The sequence below is a fragment of the Ambystoma mexicanum genome, chromosome 5q (assembly GCF_040938575.1).
Source record: "Ambystoma mexicanum isolate Mex_15411 chromosome 5q, UKY_AmexF1_1, whole genome shotgun sequence".
Classification (NCBI taxonomy): domain Eukaryota; kingdom Metazoa; phylum Chordata; class Amphibia; order Caudata; family Ambystomatidae; genus Ambystoma; species Ambystoma mexicanum.
In genome coordinates, this window is record NC_090933.1 from 692,640,524 (window position 1) to 692,664,520 (window position 23,997).

Below are 23,997 nucleotides of genomic sequence, written 5' to 3' on the forward strand. Positions count from 1 at the left end.
AATGGGGGGGCAGATCATGGATAGATTAAAGGATGAGGAGTAGAAACATCATTTTGCTTGGCGAGCCATCCATCATAGTTTCAGTATGATGAGATAGGGGTTGGTCTGGGTAGGTAGTAGAGGATATAAAACAGTTGAGGACGTTGTCTAGGGGAGTGGAAGAATAGAGTGGAAGACTAGGATGTAGGCTTCAGTAGTAGTCCAATTAGATGTGTACCAGGATAAAGATCGGAGTCTTTGCTGCTTGGGTAACTGGGGTGTAGGCAGATTGGCCTTACTTTGGGAAGATTAATCCTGGCTGTAGTGGCATGGTAATAATGCTATTAAAGATAACCAGTAGATTGCACCCCAGGGGTGATTGAGTCAGTGATGAAGGAGATAGGAGTTGGGGAAGTGGGATGGCCATTGGAGGCTGGCATAAAGAAGAATTCCGTCTTGGATGTGGTTAACATCATGCAGCATAGGGCCATCCAGTGACATCTGTTTATGTGGCCTGCAAATCATTAATGACACTTTAGCTCTCTCTGTCATACCAAATTACTATACGCATTTGCATAAGAGCTTGACCCCACCCACCATAATAGCAGACAGCCTGCAATCCCAGGGAAACGTCCTCTGACCACGGGTACAGACAGCAAACCACAGCCACATGTTCCTGACTCCTCAGCCACCATCAGTGACCTGAACCTGAGGCACAACATTCTCTCGAGAAGCAGATAACAAGCTGCAACCTTCCTTCATCGGCAGCTTTTGTTTTCGACAATTTATCTGCCAAAAAATGTTGGCCGAAAAAACGTTTCGAAAAATATGGGGGGTGGGGAGTAAGGGCATAAAGGGGTGGGGAATAGGGAATATATAATAAGGGAAGGGGTACTTGGAGGGGAACCCCCCTAAATATATTTTAAATAATTGATGATTTTTTTCAGCCAAACGTTTTTGCCAAAAAACGTGTGGAAAGAAATTGGGGATAAATGAACATAGAACGATAGATACCAGGGGGTCTGTGCCTGAATGGGCAGGAGTAGACTGAGGGTCAAACAGATATCCTCCTATGTTATGCAACAGAGAGCTAACATTTCCATAGAGGGCATCCTGAGTGGTTGGCAGCCCAGAGAACGAGCTGTTGCCTTAGCGTGTTCTTCCTTCTGAGTAGAGGATTTCGCATGTGTTGGCTAAAGTATGCCATGCATGCATGCCGAGGTGAGGCCTCCCTCAGCACCTTCCGCAAGACCATGAAAACCATTCTATTCACATAAGATGCCTCGCACCAGTCGAATACATCTCATATGTTCCTAATGCATAAACTGTATTGTAATGACCAACTGTACCAACCAAAATGCCAGCTCTATGCTTTGTCGAACTAAGCTCTTGCAAGTAACAGCGCCTCAATGGCCATGGGTTACTTGCGCGCTATATAAATATAAATAAACAAATAAATAAATAAATAAATAAATGCTGAGATGCTATTGGTGCATGCATTGGTCTTTTTGCATTGCAGTGCTGCTTTCTAGTGCAATCTTCTTTAATGAGAAGTCTTCCTAGGAGTCCATATCCCCAAATCTCTAATGAATCAACCAATGGGCTTATCGTGGGAGTTCCAGAGGCGTTGCTAGGGGGGGGCCGAGGGGGCTATAGCCCCGGGTCTTTTGGTTGTAGCCCCGGATAGAAACTCAGGGACCACAACCAAGAGGCTATAGCTAGCCCCAAATCCCGCCAGTCCCGACATTAGCTTAGCCCCTGATCTTTTCCAGACCTAGCAACACCCCGGCCTGGAACCACAAACCCATTACAGACTGCAGTAGACAACACCTTGCATGCTGCGTCATATTAAGCAATGTCCATATTCATTTTTGCCTTTTTTCGGTTTTTTGTTTTGTTCAGATAGCCCAAAGGCTGAAATAGCAGTAATACATGTAGGCCTGCTTGTTTATGTTAATGAGTACTGAACACATGTGCTATGTCTTTTTGTTTGGCTTTTCCTGCAGAGTGAAGCACTGCACACTTAGCAGTAAACTGAAGGTTGGCCAGCCTCCATCCACCCACAGAAAACTGAGAGTGTGGCAGTTTATGGAAGCAGCTGCATTCTATTAGCTTAGATGCTCGAACTCTGGAGAAATAAGTCAGAAGCAGGAACAGCAGCACCTGCAGAGCCCTGGCAACCTGGAGGGGAACAGTGCATGCCAAGAACAACACATCATATAGGCATCCCCTTTATTGAATCTTTTTTTTAGCAAAGAATGCTTTTCCTCTTGGTCTTGCAGTTTCATCTTTGACGCCTTGCAGATATGCTGGGTAAAAAGTCATCACTGCGTTAATTGGCAACTCTGGGTTGATAGTTCCAAACGAACGACTAAGGCTAGCAGGCATACTACCTCCTGCAGGATGATTCAATTCAATTCCTGTAGGGCTGCCCATGTGACACAAACACATTTTCCTTGTTTTGCCATTTGTTAGGAAAGATCTTCTTTGTGCTGCTTTCCTCCCATAGACTTCTATGGAATACCCTTTCTTTTTGCTTTGTTTTGACTCATAACCCGACTTTTTGGAGGTAGGTTAAAGCCTTCTGTACTTCCCTTGTCTTTTTGCTCATTCTTATGAGGAAACTGATCAGTCCCTAAGATTATCAGTACTGAGAGACTATGGGCCTCATTACAACCCGGGCGGTAAGTGATTTCCGGTACCGGTAAGGGCACTGGTACCGGTAATCCCTTACCGCCCTATTACGGGTTCCCTTTGCGGGTCCTCCCTTAATGCCTGGTTTTACCAAGCGTTAAGGACGGGACCCGCAAAGGGACTTTGGTGCTAATGACGGTACCGCAATTTGCGGTACCGTTATTAGCGCCTTCCCCATTCCCATTGAGCCCTATGGGGAATGGGGGATTACCGCCCCCGCCAACCTTGGAATGGGGCGGTAATAGCTCCATTCACCAGGGCGGAGTCATAAGGATTTGGAGGCAGCCATGGCACTAATAGCGCCATGGTTACCTCCAAACTCCTAATGAGGCCCAATGGGCCTTATTACGAGTGCGGCTGTAAGGGGTTAATGGCACCGGTAAGGATGCCGGTGCCGTTAACCCCTTACCGCTGCATTCCGAGGTCCCTTAATGGGTCCCACTAAGGACGGCTGGTAAAACCAGCCGTCCTTAGTGGGAGCCGCGAAGGGACCAGGGAGCTAATAACGGGCCCGCTATTTACGGGCCCGTTATTAGCTCCCTCCCCATTCCCATTGACCCCTATGGGGCTCGAATGGGAATGGGGAAGGGTATTTTGAATGGGGGCTTACCGGGCCCTCCAAGGTTGGAACGACCCGGTAAGTCCCCATTCAGAGAACCCGGACCCGACTTTGGAGGCAGCCAAACTGGTAATGACCCCTATGTCTCTCTTTATGGATTATTTGTATTTTTACAACTGCACGCATTATTCTAAAGTGTAGTGCGGTTAGGATATGTTGTATCCTTGTATCTCTGTCTTGTATGGCTTTTGGTTACACTTACATTGGGCTTCACTACAAGGTTGCTGGTCCGGATACAACGGTACCGGTAAGCTTACCGTACCGTTGTATCCGGACCGGCAAACTCCGAGTTGCACTTGCGGGTGCCTTTCATTCCACCAGGTCTGCCCTGGCGGAATGAAAGGCACCCGCGAGCACTGCAAGCCTGCAGCACAAGCACCGTTATGAACAGTGCCGGTGCTACAGGCATCCCTATTCACATTGAGCCCTATGTGGCTCAAATGGGAATGGGAATCTACCCGCTCCGGCTCCCATCGAAAGGGCAATTACCGGGTCTAGGGGGGGGGGCAGAATAACCCAGTAATTGCCCATTTGCGGGTGCCGGACTTTCTTGCCGGTTTGGAAGTAGCCTTGCCGGATTACCGGCAAGGCTACCTCCAACCTTGTAATGAGGCCCAATGTGTCCAGGATAGGCTTGTGGCAGTGGATGTATTTCTACCTTGTTTTGAACTTTTTGTGTGTAAACCTTTGTTTTTTCTGCAAACAGCTACTAAGTGTGGCTAGCACTCTAAGACGGTTGTGCCACAACATTTCACCTGTCACATCTCTGCAGAAGTCTTTGCTATTTGTTCCAAGGGCTTTTAGCTGGATGGTGCCTGAAACTGTGTTTCTAACAACATGACAGGGTGAAACTAAATCCTGCATCCGAAAAAGACCTCTGCACCTACGACCCCTTGGCCTCCTTTGACTAGACCAAGCACAGAAGAACATGTCCCCAACGGAATCAGAAACCTCAGCAGTAGACTGTGCAGAGATCAGAGTCAGGGGGATAAGTTAGCATACCTGATTCTTTTCCCCCTGTCCTCCATAGGGTTACATGGGTGTACAGTCTTGTCCCTATCTCTCTCTTTCCTGACTTAGATCGATGGTGATCATGGCAAAGATCCTCCCTTAGTCCGACCCCACTGCAGTGGGATTGAGAGAGATACTTACCAGAACTATCCTTACTTTTTTCGAACTTTGAATCATAACGACTGGCATTGTCCAATCACTTAGTAAACCTTCCAGAAAATTATCATTTTGGAACTGATGACTTTAGGGCACACGGTCCCTAACCATATTAGCACTGGACATACTAAGTGCTAGGAAATTATTTTAGTGTTGCTTTAAAGTATTCCTAAAGTATTTTATGCAGCTGACTTTTTACTTGCTTTACACTTGTTTTAAATCATATGCTATTTCTTCTCCTAAGAGTGACTGGCTGCCTGGTTCCCTCTGAGATCTACAGGGCACCAGGCATCCCCCTTCCAGCCCACCCCCCCTCCTCCCACATAGCATGTGGACCCTCGCCCCCTGCACTCCATGCAATCCCTGGCAAGTGCCTCCCAGGAGGGCAAGTGCCAGATATAAAGGTGGAAGTGGTTACAGCTCCTGGCACTCTAGCACTTCGCCTTTCACGCAGACCTGCACTTCCCCCCCTATCCCTTGCACGTCTTGTTACTGCAAGGACCATTATTGTTTTTCCCACCCCCCTTTTCTGCCTTGTGGCGCCTTGAAACTCCATTTGCTGTATAGGCGCCTTACACATATCCAATAAATAAATACAATAAATAAATAAAGGGTGCATGTATATATGTATTTTATTGTAGGTTTTTGAAGATATGTATCTAGAGGTTTCATTGCTTACTGTGTATTTCGAAGGCCTGATAAATCATTGCATACTTGTGCACTTGCCTGTGTAACTGTTATTATTGTGCTGCACTGTGTGGACTCATTGTGGTCCTAGACCACTCTCACACCCCTCGTGAGCCTAAGCCTTGGTGCCCTCCAACCTAACTTGATTGGCTTGGCTAGACCTCAGTGTGTTCCCTGTTCACCATAATAGGTTGCCCTCCCAAAATCCACCCTCAAGGTTGATTTTAGAAATACAGCTCTGAACCCAGGGGCGTTATCAGAAGAGCTTTGCATCAGTGCAAGCGCAGTTTTGCTTTGGCACTAAGGCAAACATTGCACTAGTACAATACAATCTTTTTTCAATGCCATGTTGTACCAGGACTAGTTTGGCATAGCGGTAATACATTATTATTACTAGGACAATATTGCAATGATGCAAAATTGTTTTAAAATAAAAAAAAAGTTGTTTTGTCTGGAGCAATTTTTGAACTCGTGCTAAAACGGTGAAAATTGCTCTTGCATTGGTGGAACGTTTCCGTAATATAGTGTATCATGTTTTTTGAAACATGGTGATGGCTCAGGTAAGGAATGACGTGGCAATGGCAGTCAGTGCCCTGGATGACAGCCTATGACCCTCTACATGAGGACACGGAAAGAACACTTTCCGTTGCATGTTTGGATTTAGTTGAGCTACAAGATTTCCATTGCCCTAAATCATTTTTGTATCAACAGGCTTGAACTTACTGTTTCTGTTTCTTTCTAACTGCGGTATAGCTCAGTGTGTTGCGCGGTAGCTGCAGACATCTTACTGTAGGATGCAGGTCACACGTTTGCATTGCAGCACTGACGCTTCTACGCTTCACTTTTTGATGGTCAATTCAATGATTTCCTTGATCTGAATGAGGCAGATGTACAAACACATTTGGACAAAACATGTTTATGCAGATGTTCTGTGTAGCCACTCTTTCCATTCTCCAGCTGCAGGAAGGTTTTCCTTTCTGGCATGGGATTCCCACTTGGCATCCTGCGGCATGGGGTGTGTAGTGAGTTGCGGCACTGCTGTGGGAAATCCTCATAACTGCGTGTATCGGCAGTTTCACGGAATGCACGCACCTGTTTGTTTTGCACCTGCAGTCACCAGGTGCATCCCATGCGGCAGAATTGGGTGCAGGGCAGCTGCCAGTTTTGCAAAGGAGGGCAGAATTGCTTATTGGAAGCCGCTGCGGAGTGGGGGCAAGCATTTGCTGAAAGTGGCAAGGGGCCGAGCAGATAATGCAATCTATGCCCTCTGCACTGGGTACTTCCCCGATCTGTCGCCACCTCGAGAGTTGATGGACCAGGATGAAAGGGAGAGGCTCAACTGCAGATACACGTTGCAGGCTACTTGTAGAGTAAAAGAGCCAAAGGGTACTCAACTGGCTGCACACACTACACAACTGGACACATGCTTGTTAGTATAACCACTCTTTTAGATCATTTAATGTTAAGAGAAAATATTTGGTAGCTCTGAGTTCAGGGACTGGAAAAATGGCAAATGCCAAATATTGAGCAGCAAATGTTTGAGTTTATATTTTAAAATACATTCAAACATATATTCCCGTAACTATTTCTTTCCATGCAGGCGACGAACTCCCGATGAATGTGCGCATTTCTCATGACAAACAAGACAAGCTGCACAATTGTTTGGAACACCTTTTTAGCCAGGTAAGGGCGAGTACTTTCTCACTTGTTCAAGTCTTTGTTCTAGATGATTAGGAGAAATAGTGAATTACATGTGTGGTACAGATGCTTTATAATGGTCATTTGTATAATTTTTTAATACAGGATATCTTTTATCAACATACATTTCAAATATCATCCCCAGTCGCTCTACATTCAAAGAACATATATCATTATTTCTGAGGCTTGTGGAATCTGCTTAGATCCTATGATGTGCTTAGGCCGACATCTAGTGGAAGTTGCAGAGTATTACAGTTGTTGTTTTTGAAACTCGAAAAGGGACGTTGACAGGGCGTGCCAGTAATACTATCGTTAATGTGACGTCCACTGTACCCATGTTCCCTCACGCGTCAATGTCCCTCAGATAGTTTTTTTCCACCATGCTAGACGGACGCGTATGGCGGAGTTCCTTTAGGCGATAAGCCATTGACTTTTATACAAATACGATAGCTTCTCTTTCTATCCTTTCATCGACTGTTGAAACACCACGCCGGTGAAGAAAGAAAACTGCCTGTCGGGGACTATTGCGACAGACCGTATGGCTTTGGAAGGCTGCCCCGGGCCCCGGCACAGACAGTAGGAAGAGACGGGGGAGGCCATTTTAGAATGCATATTCTCCCCTTCCTACAGCCACTTCCATAACCCATAATTATGGAAAATACACCATTTAAATTTTGCCATAAGTGTAATTGTAAATTTCCCTGGGTGGACAAACACTTAGTTTGCAACTTGTGTCTCCAGAGAGACCACGTCGAAATGTCTTGTCGAGCGTGGAGGCTCTTCAAGCCTAAGACGTTAAAGGACTGTTCCACTGAACGCTGGGCCTACTACGCCAGGCAACTCAAGGCCATGGAAGTAGAGGGAGCCTTCAGCGATGGCAGTGATGCCGTACTTTCAGACGGCGAGGGCATTGGAGTACCTCCGGCTACTCAAGCGCAGGCCCCTGACCCAGTAGGACAGGCCGGCAGCCATGGTGTGGTGACTACATCCGGCAGCGGCAGCGATACAAAAGCACACACCACCAAACACATAAGCCCCAGTCGCCATTCGACAAAGGTGTCGAATACTCAATAACGTTCGAGACCCCGTGAACGGTCCACAGAGTCCCGGTCCTCTGGGCAATCTCCTTCAAGATTGCCACACGACAGGGTACAGACGGCAAGGGTGTCGCACGAAAAACTCCTTCTCTAGGCCGTTTGTCCGCAGACGAAGCCTCGGCTCCGGCACCCGAAGTTTGACGTTCATCGTCTGATAGAACGTCAGTCCCCAAAAAGTCTGTTAAACACTCCTCTGGGGCCCAGGGTGGGGAAAAACATAAAAAATCCTCCAAGAACCCTCATAGAGACAAGGGTCCTACTAGGGACAAGTCATCACAGAAGGGTATATTGTCCATGCCCATAGAGAAACCTAAAGAATCTAGGCCAAAGATTATACCCCCCACTAATGAGGAAATTGTATTCCCAAGTTCGAAGGGATGGTCTTCGCAAGGTATCGATAGGGTTATGAGAAGAAAGACCTAAATGGCAAATTTTTATGAAAAAAACCCAGATTACTTTCAGAGTTTTCACTCCACTCCTCCCACCTCAGCCCGTTCCGGCTCTCAAGTCTCTGCCTTACCCTCTCAACCCCCCTCTAAGAGGTCTCGCTCTGATGTCCCTTTACAAAGCAAGGTAATAGATCTATATGACCCTGAAATAGATCCAGAAGAGGAGGATCTCTCATTTGTGGAAACATCTGACCCTCAACTTGATGAAGAGAATACAGAGGAACTCTATTATGGGGATGATGAAGACCCAGACCAGGAGGCAAACATGTACTCCATAGATTCTCCTATTAATCAGGACCCCCCAATGGTAGATTCCCCTGTGGACAATCAACATCTCCTCAATGAAGTCTTAGCCAAAGCGGCGGAACACTTCCGTATTGGCACACAGGAGGTACAGGAAGATAGAGACTTCGCTGAACAAGTTTTAAGTGACAAGAAAACAGTAGGTCAGTTTGTCCCACTGCTAAAGTCGGTACAACACAGAATTCAACCTTCCTTAGAAGCACCCAATCTGACACGGGCCGTTAACCCGCGTGTGGAAAAACTATTCAGGCCTGCACCACAGAACCCTTATACATAAGAGGCTAATTGAAACCAGATTCATTGGTTGTCCCCACGACAAGGAAAAGAGCAGGCACACCCCTTGCTTCCTCCGAGGCGCCACCAGATAATGAAAGCAAGAAAATATATGCAATGGGCAGAAAGGTCGTCTCTTCTGCAGCCTACAAGATGAGAATACCCAATAACACTACACTTTTGGCAAGTTATAACTGCCATAAGTGGGAGGAGGTTTCTGGGTACTTTTGTCTGCCCGTTAAATCTCAACTAGCTCAGGTAGCAGTGGACGGAAGGGCCATATCTACTTGTCTCCTCAAGTCAAATTTAGATGCAGCTGACAATGCCGGGTGAGTCATTGCAGAGGGGACTATTATAAAGAGGCATGCATGGCTTCGCCAGTTAGGCTTCAGGCCAGAAACACAAGCCACCCCAATAAATATGGCAGTGGAATCTAACGTGCTCTTCGGCAAGGCTGTAGAAGACACACTTAAGACAGCAAAGGATGAGTATGACACTAAAATCTTTAGGTCAGCTCACAAACAAGCCTATGGGTCAAAGAGGTAACAGTAATTTTCACCATTTTCGGGGCCAAAATTCACAGAGAGGATCCGGCTACAATCAAGGCCAAGGTTCCTATGGAAACAATCAGGGACAAACCTTCCAAGGCTATCCATGAGGACGATGCAGAGGTCGTGGTAGTCGCGGCAGAGGCCCAGCTCGAGGTGGCACCCCACCTCAGACCAAGTGACATTCCGCTCCAGGTACCCTCCCATGCACCTCCAGTAGGAGGACGCATTTGCAACTTCACCCACGCATGGGAGGGTATCAGCTCAGACAGATGGGTGCTGACCAAGGTAGCAGGGGGCTACTGCATAGAACTGCTTCAACGTCCTCGCGACCACACCCCAAGACAGAAAGTCCACTCAGAGGAAAATCAGCAGATCCTTCTAGAAGAAATAACAGCGCTTCTATTAAAGGATGCTTTAGAAGTGGTCCCAGCCAACCAGGTACACAGGGGTATTTATTCAACTTACTTCCTTGTGCCCAAAAAAAGATCTAACAATGCGCCCTGTATTAGATGTGCGCCCTGCAAACAAGTATGTCAAGCCACAAAAGTTCTGCATGACGCTGCATGACTACGCTACAAGAGGTAATCCGGCTACTAAAAAAGGGGTTTACATGGCAACACTGGATATGAAAGATACCTATTTTCATATTTCAATGTTCCCAGCACACAGAAGATTCTTGCGTTTCAAGATAGTGAACAAGCACTATCAATTCAAGGTGCTGCCCTTTGGAATAGCCTCGGCTCCAAGGGTATTCACAAGGGTACTGGCGGTAGTGGCAGCGAACCTGCACAGGGGAGCAATCCCAGTGTACCCTTACTTGGACGACTGGCTCATAACACAGGAATCACCTCTGATTTGCAGGCAAAACATCCAAACTACAATCAACCTCCTCTTCCAATTGGGCTTCTCAATCAACGACAAAAAATCAAGCCTAGTGCAAAACACTTCCAAACAGTTCATAGGAGCTATTCTAAACACAGAGGAAGGATTGGTCTTTCCCTCAGAGGAAAGAGTAAAAAATGTGTTACTGCAAATACCACATTATCTGGACGGCCGCCAGATAAGGGTGCGCAAAGCAATGCATTTAATGTGCATGATGGCATCTTGCATATACCTGGTTCCTCACGCGTGCCTGCGCATGTGTCCCATACAGGAGTGGTTGGCGAAGCAATGGTCTCAGGCAAGTGGTCAGTGGGACGATCTAGTGGTCGTTTCACCAACACTTGTACAAAATCTTCGCTGGTGGACGAGCGAAAACGTGACGAGAGGGAAACCCTTCTATAACCCACAGATACAGGCAGTGGTCATAACGGATGCATCACTGGCAGGGTGAGGAGCTCACTATCTTCACCACACAGCTCAGGGTCTGTAGTCTCACACTGCAGCTCAGAACCACATCAATGTGCTGGAACTTCTGGCAGTATTGAAGGCCCTCCAGGCATTCAAACCCCATTTAACAAACCTGTCGGTGCAGATCCTAACAGACAGCACCACAGCGATGTTTTATATCAACAAACGGGGGGTGCGGGGACGTTCTCCAAATCTATCCAGACTTGCACAGAAAATCTGGAAATGGGCACTCAGATGGATGATGTTCCTGTCATCACATGTTCCAGGGGAACTCAACGCTCTAGCAGAGTCATTGAGCAGAGATCCCCTACCAGAGGAACACGAATGGCGTCTACACGAAGAGGTCATGGAACACCTTGTTTCTCAATTCGGTTTCCCAACTATAGACTTATTCGCCACAAGCGAAAATAGTCAATGAACAGACTTTGCGTCCAGGTTCCCCCAGCCAGGCTCCAAGGGGAACACCCTATGGATGAACTGGTCAGGGAAGTTTGCTTACGCTTCTCCGCTGACTCCTCTCATGATGAAGGTGGTGAACAAGTTACACAAGGAACTGATGATGCTTATCCTAGTTGCTCCTATGTGGGCAAGACAACCATGGGCTTCACATCTGCACAAGCTGGCAATGTGAAATCCCATCAAACTCCTGTGCCAGTACAACCTACTCACCCAGCACGAGGGACTAACAGTGCACCCACAGCCACACTCAATGAACTTGGCAGCATGGCTCCTGAAGTCATAGAGTTAGGATATCTCAATCTACCACAGAGATGCATGGATATCTTGAAGGAATCAAGAAAACCAAACACTAGGCACTGTTACTATGATAAATGGAAATGATTTGTAATTTGGTCCCAGACTAAGCAAATCAGCCCCATTGATTGTACTCCATCTAACATTCTAACCTATATGGTCCACTTACTAGATGCACGGTTAGTGTTCAACTCCTTAAGAGTCCACCTGGCGACCTTGTCTGCCTACACCACTTCCCATAATAAGGTTTCATGGTGGAAGGTACACGTCATCAAAGTATTTATGGAAGGGATAAAGAAACTCCACCCTCCAATCTCTAACCCACCGCCAGGTTGGGACCTTAATGTGGTACTCGCTAAGCTCATGGGACCCCCATTCGAGCCTATGCACAAGTCTAGTCTCAAACACCCAACATATAAAACTGCCTTCTTAGTAGCCATCACTTCCAAAAGAAGGGTCAGTGAAATCCAAGCTCTGTCAGTGCAGGATCCTTTCTTTACTATACTTAAGGACAAACTGGTGTTATGTACTCACCCTAGGTTCTCACCTAAATTCATCTCCAAATTTCATGTAAACCAGTCTATTGAGCTACCGGCTTTCTTCCGGGAACCCAAAAGCTCTGCTAAGGTAAAATTCCAGAACACTAGATGTAAGGAGAGCAGTCCTCTACTACGTAGACAAGACCAGACTGCTAAGAAAGACAGATCATCTGTCTCCGTAGCGCCAGGCAGAGAAGGTGATCACATCTCTAAAAATGCCCTCTCTAGGTGGATCGTCAGATGTATCCAACTGTGCTATTCCCTATCAGATAAGACACTGGCTTTTACGCCAGGGGCCCACTCCACAAGAGGTACTGGAGCCACTCTGGCTTTCATTGCAAATTTCCCCTTAGACAGCATTTGCAAAGCAGCTACATGGATCTCAATACATACTTTCACTCACTCAGCACTACTGCATTGACACTCATTCCGAGACAGATACACAAGTGGGACAAGCGGTTCTAAGACATTTATTCACTCCTGAACCTTCTCACATCCCACCTCCTTCTTCCACTGCTCCCTAATCTACACAGCATGTGATCTAAGCAGATGCCACAAGCGTCAGAAGGGATACATTACTCACCGTAATCGTATTTCTGATGCTTGTATCTGCTTAGATTCACATGCGACCCACCCTTCCTCCCCCCGGAGAGAAGGTGCATGGATGCTTATGAGCTTGTCTGATACATATCTGCTTGGATACAACTGTACTCACGCTACACCTCATGCTACCTCATGTCAGAAAAATAACAATCTGAGGGACCTCGACGCGTGAGGGATCATGGGTACAGTGGATGTCACACTAGGGATAGTATTACTGGCACACCCTGTCAATGTCCCTTTTTGTGTTTCAAAAACAACAACTATAATACTCTGCAGCTTCCATTAGATGTCGGCCTATGCACAGCATGTGAATCTAAGCAGATACAAGCATCAGAAATACAATTACGGTGAGTGATGTATCCCATATATAATTGGGTATTTATAATGCGCTTAATAAGCAGAGGTTTCTAAGGAGACCCAGTGATCGAACCTGTGTTCATCTACGTCGTCTTGCTTCCAAGGCGAGCACGTTGACCCTGAGCTATCCTCCAAACACGCCCTGAGATCAGAGGAAAGTTACTGTATCTTTGATGCCACTGGTGGCTAATGTAACAAAGATGGGGTATAGCAATAGATATATGGAACTGAATGAGCTCACATAGCTCAGTACCTTTCTTACACACAGAGAGGTTGCGGTGGGATCTTGCCTCATCTGTGGAGGAACTGCAAAGGATGTAGCCATGTTCCCTACATGCAAAGGCATGGGAAGACAATGTGTGGGCTTCTAAGCTCCAGTTTGAGTCTGACATCAGTGGTGCGGTGAAGAAAGCTGCCACTAGTTTGTTAAATTATTGAAAAAGGACAAGACCAAAACAGAAGTGCAAGGACTCCAGGTTTCTCATATCTGATCACAATGTGTTTCGTTTTTCCATTGTTTCTTGTCTTTATGTCCTGGACATAATCGTCTTCATTTGGATCGGTTACTTCAGGTGCCCATTTCAGTGAGGCATCACTACCCATGAACTGGCCTCTGGTCTTGCACATTGCTACGTGTGAAAGACAGTGTGCTGTCTGGACGTTAATTTCTACAGCTATGAAGATCTTGGACTTCCCCATGCTGTACAGTAGGAGTGCACAAACAAAACATTCCCCTTCTGAACTCCGTCTTCCACTTCTTTCATGTGCTGGTACCAAATGTTATTTCCCAAATGTGCTGTGCTGTACAAGTAATTGTTTAGTTCACTGTCATCTCCGTGTATGCTTCTCTTAATTGTTAAGGTTTTCATGTAGTTTGCTATAAATACATTCTTGAATGCATCTGTATAGCTTCTTCTTGCTGGAGGATTTGCAGGTATCCTGGTCCATGATGCAGGTATCTTCATCTGTGCCAGTCAAGTGGAGGATATTCTGGCGGTTCTTTCTATTTCCTCTTGCCTCTCCCTGGCTCTGGCTAATGACGGCCAAATTGATTCTGCTATCAGAAGTGATCGTGAGATTTTCTTTGAGTTTGTTTTTTCCTCCATCGGTACTGCATCAGGGTCGTTCATTAATGTTATTTCGGTTGGTTTCTTCTACAACTCATCTTGCATTCCTTTTCTTTTGGTCAAAAGTGTCCATATCCACTCTGTCATTGGTCTAGTATATGGCTGTATTGTGGAACTTGTACTCGTCCCCTTCGCTGGAACATATATGTTTGTCAATGCTGTCTCTGTTGGTTTATTCTACAACTCCTTTTACAGCTTCAGGAGTTCAGCTTTTTTCATTTGTCTTTTCACTTCACTTGTAGTGGAACTTCTAATATTAGGCAGTTTCTTCTTCTCCCATGCTTTAGATTGTGGTTCTGCAGTTGTTGACACTAGGTCTGATGTGTGTGCATTCAATGTTTGCATGCGTGTGGTTGTCAGTAACCTTTTTACATTCACACTCTGCCGACTCAGTCTCTGGCTTTTCACTTTGCATATGTATATGTGTGTTATTGCTGATTACATCCATTTCAAGTTCACTCACTCTTTTGTCAGACCTTCTAGGGACTGGAATCACTATAAAGGGTCGAGGTGCTTTTGTGGGTGTCATACGTACATCATTAGGTGGGTGCACTGGAACTGGAACACTTTGTGCACCAATAAAGAATGCAGTTCTAATTGTCAGTGACAGTAAAACAATGATGAACATAATACATAAATGCATTATACCCCTGTAGCTCAACTGGCAGCATTTACTTCCAGAAAAGTACAAACGTCTCTCCTCCTGAGGGAGGACAAGGTTGCTGCTCTGAATCCCCATCTCGATCATCTGTTGAAAAATACTAACTTTTAATACACTAGTTTTAACCAATATTATTTCTAGATTCTGCTGGTTCTGCTTGTGAGTTGCAGGTACTAAATAATTTTCTCTCCTTGCCTGAACAATGGATTTTCTATTGTCTCTGGATAGAGTTTCTTTTTCTATGTGAATGTCAACATCAGGTAATAATTCAGTAAGTCCCTTTACTGTGCATGTTCAAAATATACAAGTTCCCAGTCGGTGCTTCTAATCTGCTTCATTCCCGAAGCCATGCTGTCCTTGTCAGTATAACAAAAGGTGAAATCTCTTGCACTACTCTCTCAATCTGGCCCTATAACGCACTTTCCGACCCTGCGTCGTCTTGCTTCCAAGGCGAGCACGTTGCCGCTGAGCTATCCTCCTGGGTGCGTATGTTCATCCTGAATTCCCATACGGAATATTTGTAGGTTCCATCCACTTCTGCACTTAATTAATGTTACACTCCATAAGTTTAAGCGTCTCCCATTCAAGCCAACACAGAAGAGTACTATAAGAAATCTTTTGCTAATGACGCTCTTTTTTTAACGATTGCCTCCGTTCAAGGTGTCCCTGGATTACAGCAATATTAGCAGATGATGCTTTGCTGTGACACACAATGCGAAGGTGTTATTGGTAGCACTGCTAGACTCACACCAAAGGGGAACTCCTCTGCTCAGGTCAATCAAAACCATTCAGTTTTCTTTAAAGAATGTCAATCAGAGGATGAAACGAGTCTGCATGCATTAGACCACAATAGGGTAGCGCAATATTATATAAATTGCGGCACCGAAATCAGGAAGACAGGCCCGTTCCTTTCTGCGCCATTCAGCAAGCAACATCATGGACATGGTCTCAGTAAGTCTAGGGTGGCTAGGGGGATTGTTACATTCCTTTAATAACTTTACAAACTAGCTGAGAGTCAGACTCAAATGACACCAAATGACTATTCCACAGGAGGAGCTACGGGAGCAACTATTGCTTACCTGGCTAACATCTCTTTGTTTAGGGCAACTTTTGCCAAGAAGTATTGTACTGGGACTCCGGCGCGAGCACACACATCGCTGGGGCAGGCAGTGAAAAATAACGAGGCGGGAAGGCAAACCACTAGCTTTTGCTACGGTTACAGGTAGGTAGCATGTTTAAAAAGAGGGTTAGTATTTTGATGGTGGCCAGAGACAATCTCGCGTCCAAATGGACGGACAAAGATCCCCGACCGAAGAGAGATTAGTCACATAAACATGACCTATTTTTGAAATGGGAAACTTGAGACTCCAAGTGAATAACCAGATTAACGATGTGTGTGCTGTTACTGTACTAAAGCAATAAAACCCAAGGAGGGGTGCATTACCAGTCGGGTAATGCCCCCGGGGTGACAGTTACAAGCCAGAGCGAAGTGAGGCCTTTAACATAGCTCCGGAGGCATTAACTGACCGCTAATGCCCCCCTCTGAGGTTTCTATTCCCATTAGTATTCCCGGACATTTTCCATATCGGAGGCTGGGGATAATCGCGGAGCCAAACGAAAATAGCCGCCAGCTGACTTGCATTGGAATAGAACAATGACACTAGACTTGTCATTTTGTTCCATGCATAGGCGCCTGGTGGCCATATTGGGTGCATATTTTGGAAAAAAGAGCTACTTGATGGATCAGAGGGTTGGTTAGTTTCCGAAAGCAGCAGGGTGCAGCACAACTTAAGGAAAAGTAGGCGTTGTCCTGAAAGGCGGATAAGTTGAAATGTAAACTTTTTTATTCTGCCAAAGGATATGTTCACTCGATTTCAACAAACTGACATCACAGAGCCAAAATGGATGCCAGCGCACTTGCTAGAGAATGTTTATGCAGTTGTAGCAGTGAACAGCGGTGCAACAAAGACGTTGTTGGCCAGATAACGACCCAGCGAGGGCCAATCATGTCTCACAATCACATATGATGCGTCCCTCACTGGGTGCTAATTGTTCTTAGAACATAAGATGGCGAGCTCAGGTATGGCAACTATAGAGATGTCTTCTTTGCAGCCCTGTGAAAAATGTCTGTGGGGTAAAATAGTGCCATAACCCCCGTATGTGCCAATATCACCACTGGTATAACAGATCATCTGAACCACTGGTGTTAAAAAGGGATAGTTGTGAGTTCACCTGCACTCCACCTTTCCTGGATATCCAGTGTCTGCTTGGAGCGATTGCCAAATTGATGATATTATAGGGAGCGTAGGACCTGGTCTGCTCTGTTGTTGATGATGCTCTGTTTGTCCTTGTCTTTCCTGGAATCTTAGCTTTGTTATAGGTTTTGGGAAATCTAAAGGTTAAAAGAGGAAGATTCAGGAGGGAAGCAGGGCGTTTGGGGTACTGTGCCTTGAGACCCTGGTTGAAGGCATGGGGTGGAAAGTAATGTCAATATCATGATACCCTGGTAATGTAATCAACGCAACGTGAAACACGATTGGCTCGTAGGTTGCATGTGTCATGATGGGAGGTGGGTTATGAAGAGAGTTCTAGGATATGCCGTGAAAACTGGCAGCTGTAAACTTTGACCATTTTCCAAAGAAATTATGCTAAAAGAACACATTTTACAAAAAGGTGACCTTCGTTCATAATTCTGCTCACCTGTCACCTTTTACAAACATGAAATGCCCAACTTCATTTTTGGAACAAAAGCAAATTCTGCCTACCTGAACCAACCAAAGTCCTTGTTTAGGTAATGTCAATGGATGTTCATCCATTCTACTGTAGTTAGATTTGAGCCCCTTTTAAAAATGTTCGTCAAATGTCAGATACCAAATCGGTAGCAATTGCACTGTGTAAAGGCACTTTCCATAACATTACACCTACACACACACCTGTGCTTCATCTGTTTTCTTGCATGAATGCATGAGTCTCCGTTACATTGTATTTAGCGTGGCCACCAGCCAGAGGCGTTGCTAGGCGGAGGCTGGAGGTGCTAGCCTTGCTAGTCGGGTGGAGGGGGCTAAAGCCCCGGGTCCTTTGCTTGTAGTCCTGGATAGAGGCTCAGCGGCTACAACCAAAAGGCTAGCTATCCCCAAGTGCCGACAGTCCTGACATTAGCGTAGCCCTGCATCTTTTTCAGACCCAACACCCCTGCTGCCAGTGTTCTACAGACTGAGCACTGCAGTTTCCTCCAAAACTCTTCGACAAAAAACTCTTCCTCAATGCCTTCCGTTGTGGTTAACCAACCTTCCTCTTTGAGCGTTTAAAAAAAAATAAATGAAGCCCCACGCTCTCTCCTGAACCGGTTGTCACTATTATGCTACAATTCTCTTTTTGAAACACGCTTTGAGCGGGTGTGGGATTGGGGGGTGAAGGCAGGGTATTGCCGTTTATCGATTAAACATAAAATGCACACCCCTACACTACACGCGGCGAAGGTCTGTGCCAAGCTGAGGTGCCAACATTGTCATGGTGTGGCAGCCCATATCCTTCCGAGTTACGATAACATCACATCACTTTGCCATGTACAGTAGCGGACTTGTGAAGCGCCAAGCCTTTAGGATGCTAACAGGAGCTGAGAATGCTGGGGAATCCGGATGCTATCATGTTATCAGGCGGCTGGATCTCCACTGGAAGTGAATGCCAAATTCACATGCTGCTAAAACACTTCAATGTGTTATGTTCAACTGCCTGGGAGCCACGTGCTATCTTCAATGCTTGACATCTTTATTTAGTCCTAGAGGCAATAGCTGTTTTAGGAAACAGGCTGCTGCTGGATGTGGATGGGGCCCTCCAGGGGTGGGCTGGCATACCAGGGACTCTGGAGATGGCCTGGTCGGCCGCTGCCACGTGGACCTCTTGTGTGGGCAACCTACGCCTCTTACCTTCTCCCCTCTGCACCTCAACGCCCCCTTCCATCTCTCCTCAATCCACGGGGTAAAGAATTTCTTTTGAATCGTCCAGTACGTCATCACGCACGCTTAACGATTGTTATATGTCCGTTTTGTGTTATGTTTAACTATTATTTAATTAATACATACGTAAACGTGCTATAAAATGCACTATTTGGGGCAATTATTTCATATTGCCCTGTTGGAGACACCCCCTCCGCCCCCAAACATTACTTGGAGGGGTTGAGCGGGCTCGCCGAGTGTAATATGGGACCACTTAACAAAGCATTCCAAGGGCCACGTTTGGTCGCCAGGCCAACCCACCCCCGGGCACAACCGATTCAAAACTGTTTGATTAGGCTTTTTGAAGCCAAGAGTGCAACTGTTTCACTTTCTGAGCAGCCGGTAGAGGAAAGTAAAGGACTCCATCCAATCAGGAGGGTAAGAATGAAGCCAGTGAATTCCAATATGGCCACCGCCCCATTAACAAAGCCCCGCCCACTCCGTGCCTTCCACAGCACAACATAGCTGAAGGGGGTGGGGAGGGCACTAGGGTTTTGCACCTCATTAGCAAACAAAATCACATAGTACATTCTGACCGAATGGCGAGGGCACCTGCACTCGGTAACATTGTGTTCATGACGCCCCCACTCTATTAATGAAGCTTCCACCTTCTATCAGACTGTCAGTGTGGGTGGACCTGACCAACAATTGGAAGGAGGCAAAAAACCCCTTTCCACAGTGGGGTACAGTGAGTGTTGACACCCCACCGCAGGGGCGGGGGTGGGGAGCATGTGTGTGCTGGTCCTTTTCCGTTTTAAAAAGATCCCACATGGTGTTCTCCAGGGGGGGACTGGCCTTTAGGGAATTCGATATTTCCCTGTAGGCCTTTGCACCCTGGGCCTCTTTTGTGTGGTAGCCTATTTTATTTTCAAATTTACTCACAGGAAAATGGTTGTGCTTGCTGAAAATGTGTAACATGGGGCCACTTTGAAAATGATTTCCAGGACCTCTTTTGGTTTCCAGTCCACCCGTGGTGTTCTCTATAGGCGCGCCACCTCCCTCACGCTACTCTTTCTGAGAAAAACACCAGGCTTGATTGCCCACCTGCATGCTTCATTTGTACAAAGGATGTACACAGACAATAGTGCTTTCTTCATTTGCCTGGGGTCTGCCCCATTACACATGAGGGAGCTCCCTCAGTAGCCATCTTATGTAATAACAAAGGGTGGACTCTCAGGGGCAATCGGTCCAATGTGTCAATTGGGTGGGTGCCCCACTTATTTAGGTGACGGTTGGATGTTCGAAGTATCACCTGAAAACAGAAGTTTAATGAACACACACACTGTATGAGTATGCTTAGTAACACCGATGTATTTGTAGGCATGTTTGTCTTTGCTTTGAGCTATCTTAATATTTGTAATTTAGTCTCATTGGAATTGCACCGTGGCTGTTCCAAATGGCATTGTTCTACTTGTCTTCTCTCCAAGCCAATATGTCATACACTTCGTAGATCATTGAAGGGATGGGATTGTTTTTAATTAGATCTGGTCCTACTTGAGATGAGCTTGCAATGATTTCTGACTTATGATTTCTAATCTATATTGTTTCCTTGCAGGTGGACTCCATTTCAAACCTTCTGAGAGGCCCGGTCGTCGCAAGAGCCTTTGATCAGACCAAGTATTTCACCCCAGGCCGAGGCTTGGAAGGTAAAGTGTGCAGCTCATTAAAGGGGCCTAGAAGTGGGATTGGTCACATGGTAATGCATCCAAATGGATTCAGCTTGAGCACTTGTTCTAATATATTCCATCAATGTAAGGCATGTTAAGTCATGTTGTAAGCCTACGAGGCGAGGCATGACTTGCCATTTCTTTAGTATGAGAATGATGATGACGTGGTTGGAAGATTGAGCCTCAAGGCACCGTTGGCTGCAGGCGCACATCTGGCCATGGCTAGAATGCACCATTATTAAGAGCAATTCCCAGTGGTCGAGAAGCTGGTATTTCTATCCATCCCTTTTTCATCTTCTCAGTAAACAATGGAATTAATGGCTGCCCAGGGGAAGACCCAGTGGTTGTGTAGCATTGGCAGAAGCTGCCACATCCATCCATGTTGGCCTTTCTCCTGTATGTAACATGGCAACAGTCCTTTATGGTCGAAATGACTGCTTGAGCAGGAACGTCTTGCCCGCTCCTTTGTGGAAGCTACTGTGCCAATTCCCATACACATACATCATTATTACGTATTTGGAAATATGGTGCTTTAAAGTTGAGGTTTTCTAGTTCCTTTCACAAGTCCTTTGTTCACCAATTTCTCTGATCACATGCCATACACTTGAGTAGATATACACCACAGATCTACTTCCTTTGCGTTCCTTTTCAGCAATATCTGATCTCAGACCCGCATTATGGCACTCCGCACTGTCATGCCCATCCTTACATTAAACATCCAGAAAAATGAAGGCCGGCTGATCTTCAAAAAAGGAGACCTACAAATATTCACATCCAAACGTTTGGCGACGCATAATTGTTTGTGGGCTACTTTTGTGGCAAAAACTAGCCACTTCTATACCTGCAAAACAACCTTGGTCCCATGCTTGCTGCCCCCACTGCACCACAGGTTTTCTTGCCCTGCTCGCAGGAAACTAAGTAAGGGGAAAACGTGTTTCTGTTCTCAACACAAGAGCACTGGAAATAGAAAACAAGCTTAACATGTGTGACTTCCTTACAATGCACTACCAGTCCCCAGTAAAGCAGTGGGACATGTTGTAGGGCCTTTTGGGGGAGGGTAAGAGCCTACCCTCCCTAACAGTGCCCGAATTGGGGAGTCTTGAACTTTTCCAGCTTTTTTTTTGGGAAATGTTTGCAAATTTAGGGAGACCTCGTACCACCCGTAAATCAGTGGTTCGGTTTATCCCTGAACTCATTTGCTCTGATTTAAGGAAAATAGACACCACTTTTAGGTGGACCAATTTGAATGCAGGTTTATTCTATCTTATGCATATACAGCTCTCTTAGGATGTCTGTGCATTGGAAACTATGCTTTCCCTGATACTCCTTCTACATTTCTGCGTGGGGACAGCCTCTGAGCTCCAGTGGAGTGACTGATGATGCAGCTATTCTAGCCTCTCATCTAAATGTTGAGGCTCTCTGAATTAGCATATGTTACAAACATTTTAAAGTTAGGGTGAGTGTTGTGACAAATTAAATCGGCGCCAAGCCCAGTTCACTTAGGGATTCAAGAATACCAGTTTGTATTCACGGACATATTTGTCAATTGTAAAGATCAATTGTCAATCTTATGTTGTACAAATCATCTTTGATATTATGCAGCAAAGGCTGTCTGGTGCTTTCTTGACATGCAACTGCCAGCATAGGCTGGGGTGGCTTTAGCAAGCATGAACCTGGCAACACAACTATCACCAAATAGAAAGAGACAGAGACATAGAGTGAGACAGCTAGAGACAGAAAGAAACAAAGAGTGAATAGAGAGAGAGAGAGGGTGAGAGAGAGAGAGTGAGAAAAAAAGAAAGAAAGAAAGAAAGAAAGAAAGAACAAAAGAAAGAAAGAAAGAAAGAAAGAAAGAAAGAAAGAAAGAAAGAAAGAAAGAAAGAAAGAAAGAAAGAAAGAAAGAGGAGCGAGTGCTAGATTAGCACAGGATTAACAGGCTTCAGCATATTAACATAAAAGGTCTCACTATTTCTGGGGATTGTGAACCTGCTCAGATTCACATGCTTTATATAGGCTGCTATATAGTGGTTGATGTGAGTATTACATATTATTACATATGCTTTTTTTAATTTCAAAACTGGGCGTTGATCAGGGCGTATCTGTAACACTAACTGTATCCTAGATTTGGCCATGATCCTTCATGCGTCGAAGTCCTAAGATTGTTTTTTTCTGCCATTAATGTTGGACGATAAACGCATTGGCCTCATTACACACACTCCTAATGAGGGCCAACGTCTCTGTAAGCAATCGTGGCCTAACCGAGGTCCAGTTCCCAAGAGACGGGCATCAAGTTCATCAATGAGATGAGGTGTTTGACACCAGAGTCTTGCCGAAAGGCGCAACATGCTGAAAAGGTGGTGCATTAGGGAGAGTGGGGGACAGCCAAGTCCCACATTTCTCAAACCCGTTTAGAGAATGCCTTTAACCCTATTGTACTTTCACCTGCACTTTATACATTTAGCTTGCCCGTTTCCTGGTTACTCAATGGGGAAAACTCTATTTAAATTTTGGCCAATGGGCAAAGATCACGTTCTTTTGAAAGGATATGCACCCGGTGTGCAATAGTTGTCTTCCAAGGGATCACAACAATTCTGGTGGTAAACATGCAAACTTTTAAAACCAAAGACCTTAAAAGAACATCATACAGAATGGTGGATAGCCTACCCAATCTAGGTGGAAAAGAAGTTGGGCGAATCTACCGTTAAAGTTGAGGAAGTGGACATCGGATTTGAGAGCGGTGATGCTTCCTTGCAGCTAACCTCCAGATAAGTAGGACTAACCTCAGGCCATGCTGTGGCGACAACCCCTGGTGTCCATAAGGCTGTACAAGACAACACTAAGCCTAAACAAAAATCGGATGAACCCCAAAGTAAACATTTGTCCAAGAGTTCAGTTCCAACCCCAAACAACAATGTCATGACCCATCGGGCACGCCCCTTCTGGGCCTCCTGGTTCCTGTCACGTCGGGGCTTGCACTCTGTTGTACTACCAACATGGCCACAAACACTGAACGCTGCCTACCAGCCTTCACGTTCATTGCAGCACGCTCGATAAAATAGCCACACCCCCGCGCTTCCGTGCGTCTCAACGCTACTGTTAGCTGTGGCTAGACGTGTGCTCCGTAGTTCGCTTTCATGGAACTTTGTTGCTTTCCTGGTTCCCGGACTTTGCTTCATTCTATCCCTTCTCCTTCTTACCCAACCTTCTCCCGAAATCCGTGCACCTGCCTCCGAGTGCTTCTTCCCCTTATTTTTTCCTGGATTTCCTGGAGTTTACTATCGATCCCGGACAAGAAGTTCAACGAACACTGGAAGCCGAAGACAGCCGAGCGGGCTTGTACAAGACCCGAACCATAAGGAAGAAAACATCTACAACAGAATCCATCAAGCAGCGAAAACAGGTGAGAAAGGGGGAAACTTGTGACAGAT

At 45.8% G+C, this 23,997-nt stretch overlaps 1 protein-coding gene across 1 annotated transcript in view; it reads left to right on the top strand.

Annotated features, from left to right (window-relative positions):
* The window catches only part of PREX2 (phosphatidylinositol-3,4,5-trisphosphate dependent Rac exchange factor 2), a 1,458,907-nt gene that overhangs the window by 976,028 nt on the left and 458,882 nt on the right, over nucleotides 1-23,997 (top strand). Inside the window, exons 29-30 of the mRNA XM_069621155.1 lie at nucleotides 6,747-6,829; nucleotides 20,458-20,548. Of these exons, the coding sequence (XP_069477256.1) occupies nucleotides 6,747-6,829; nucleotides 20,458-20,548 (174 nt within the window). The remainder of the gene's footprint in view (nucleotides 1-6,746; nucleotides 6,830-20,457; nucleotides 20,549-23,997) is intronic.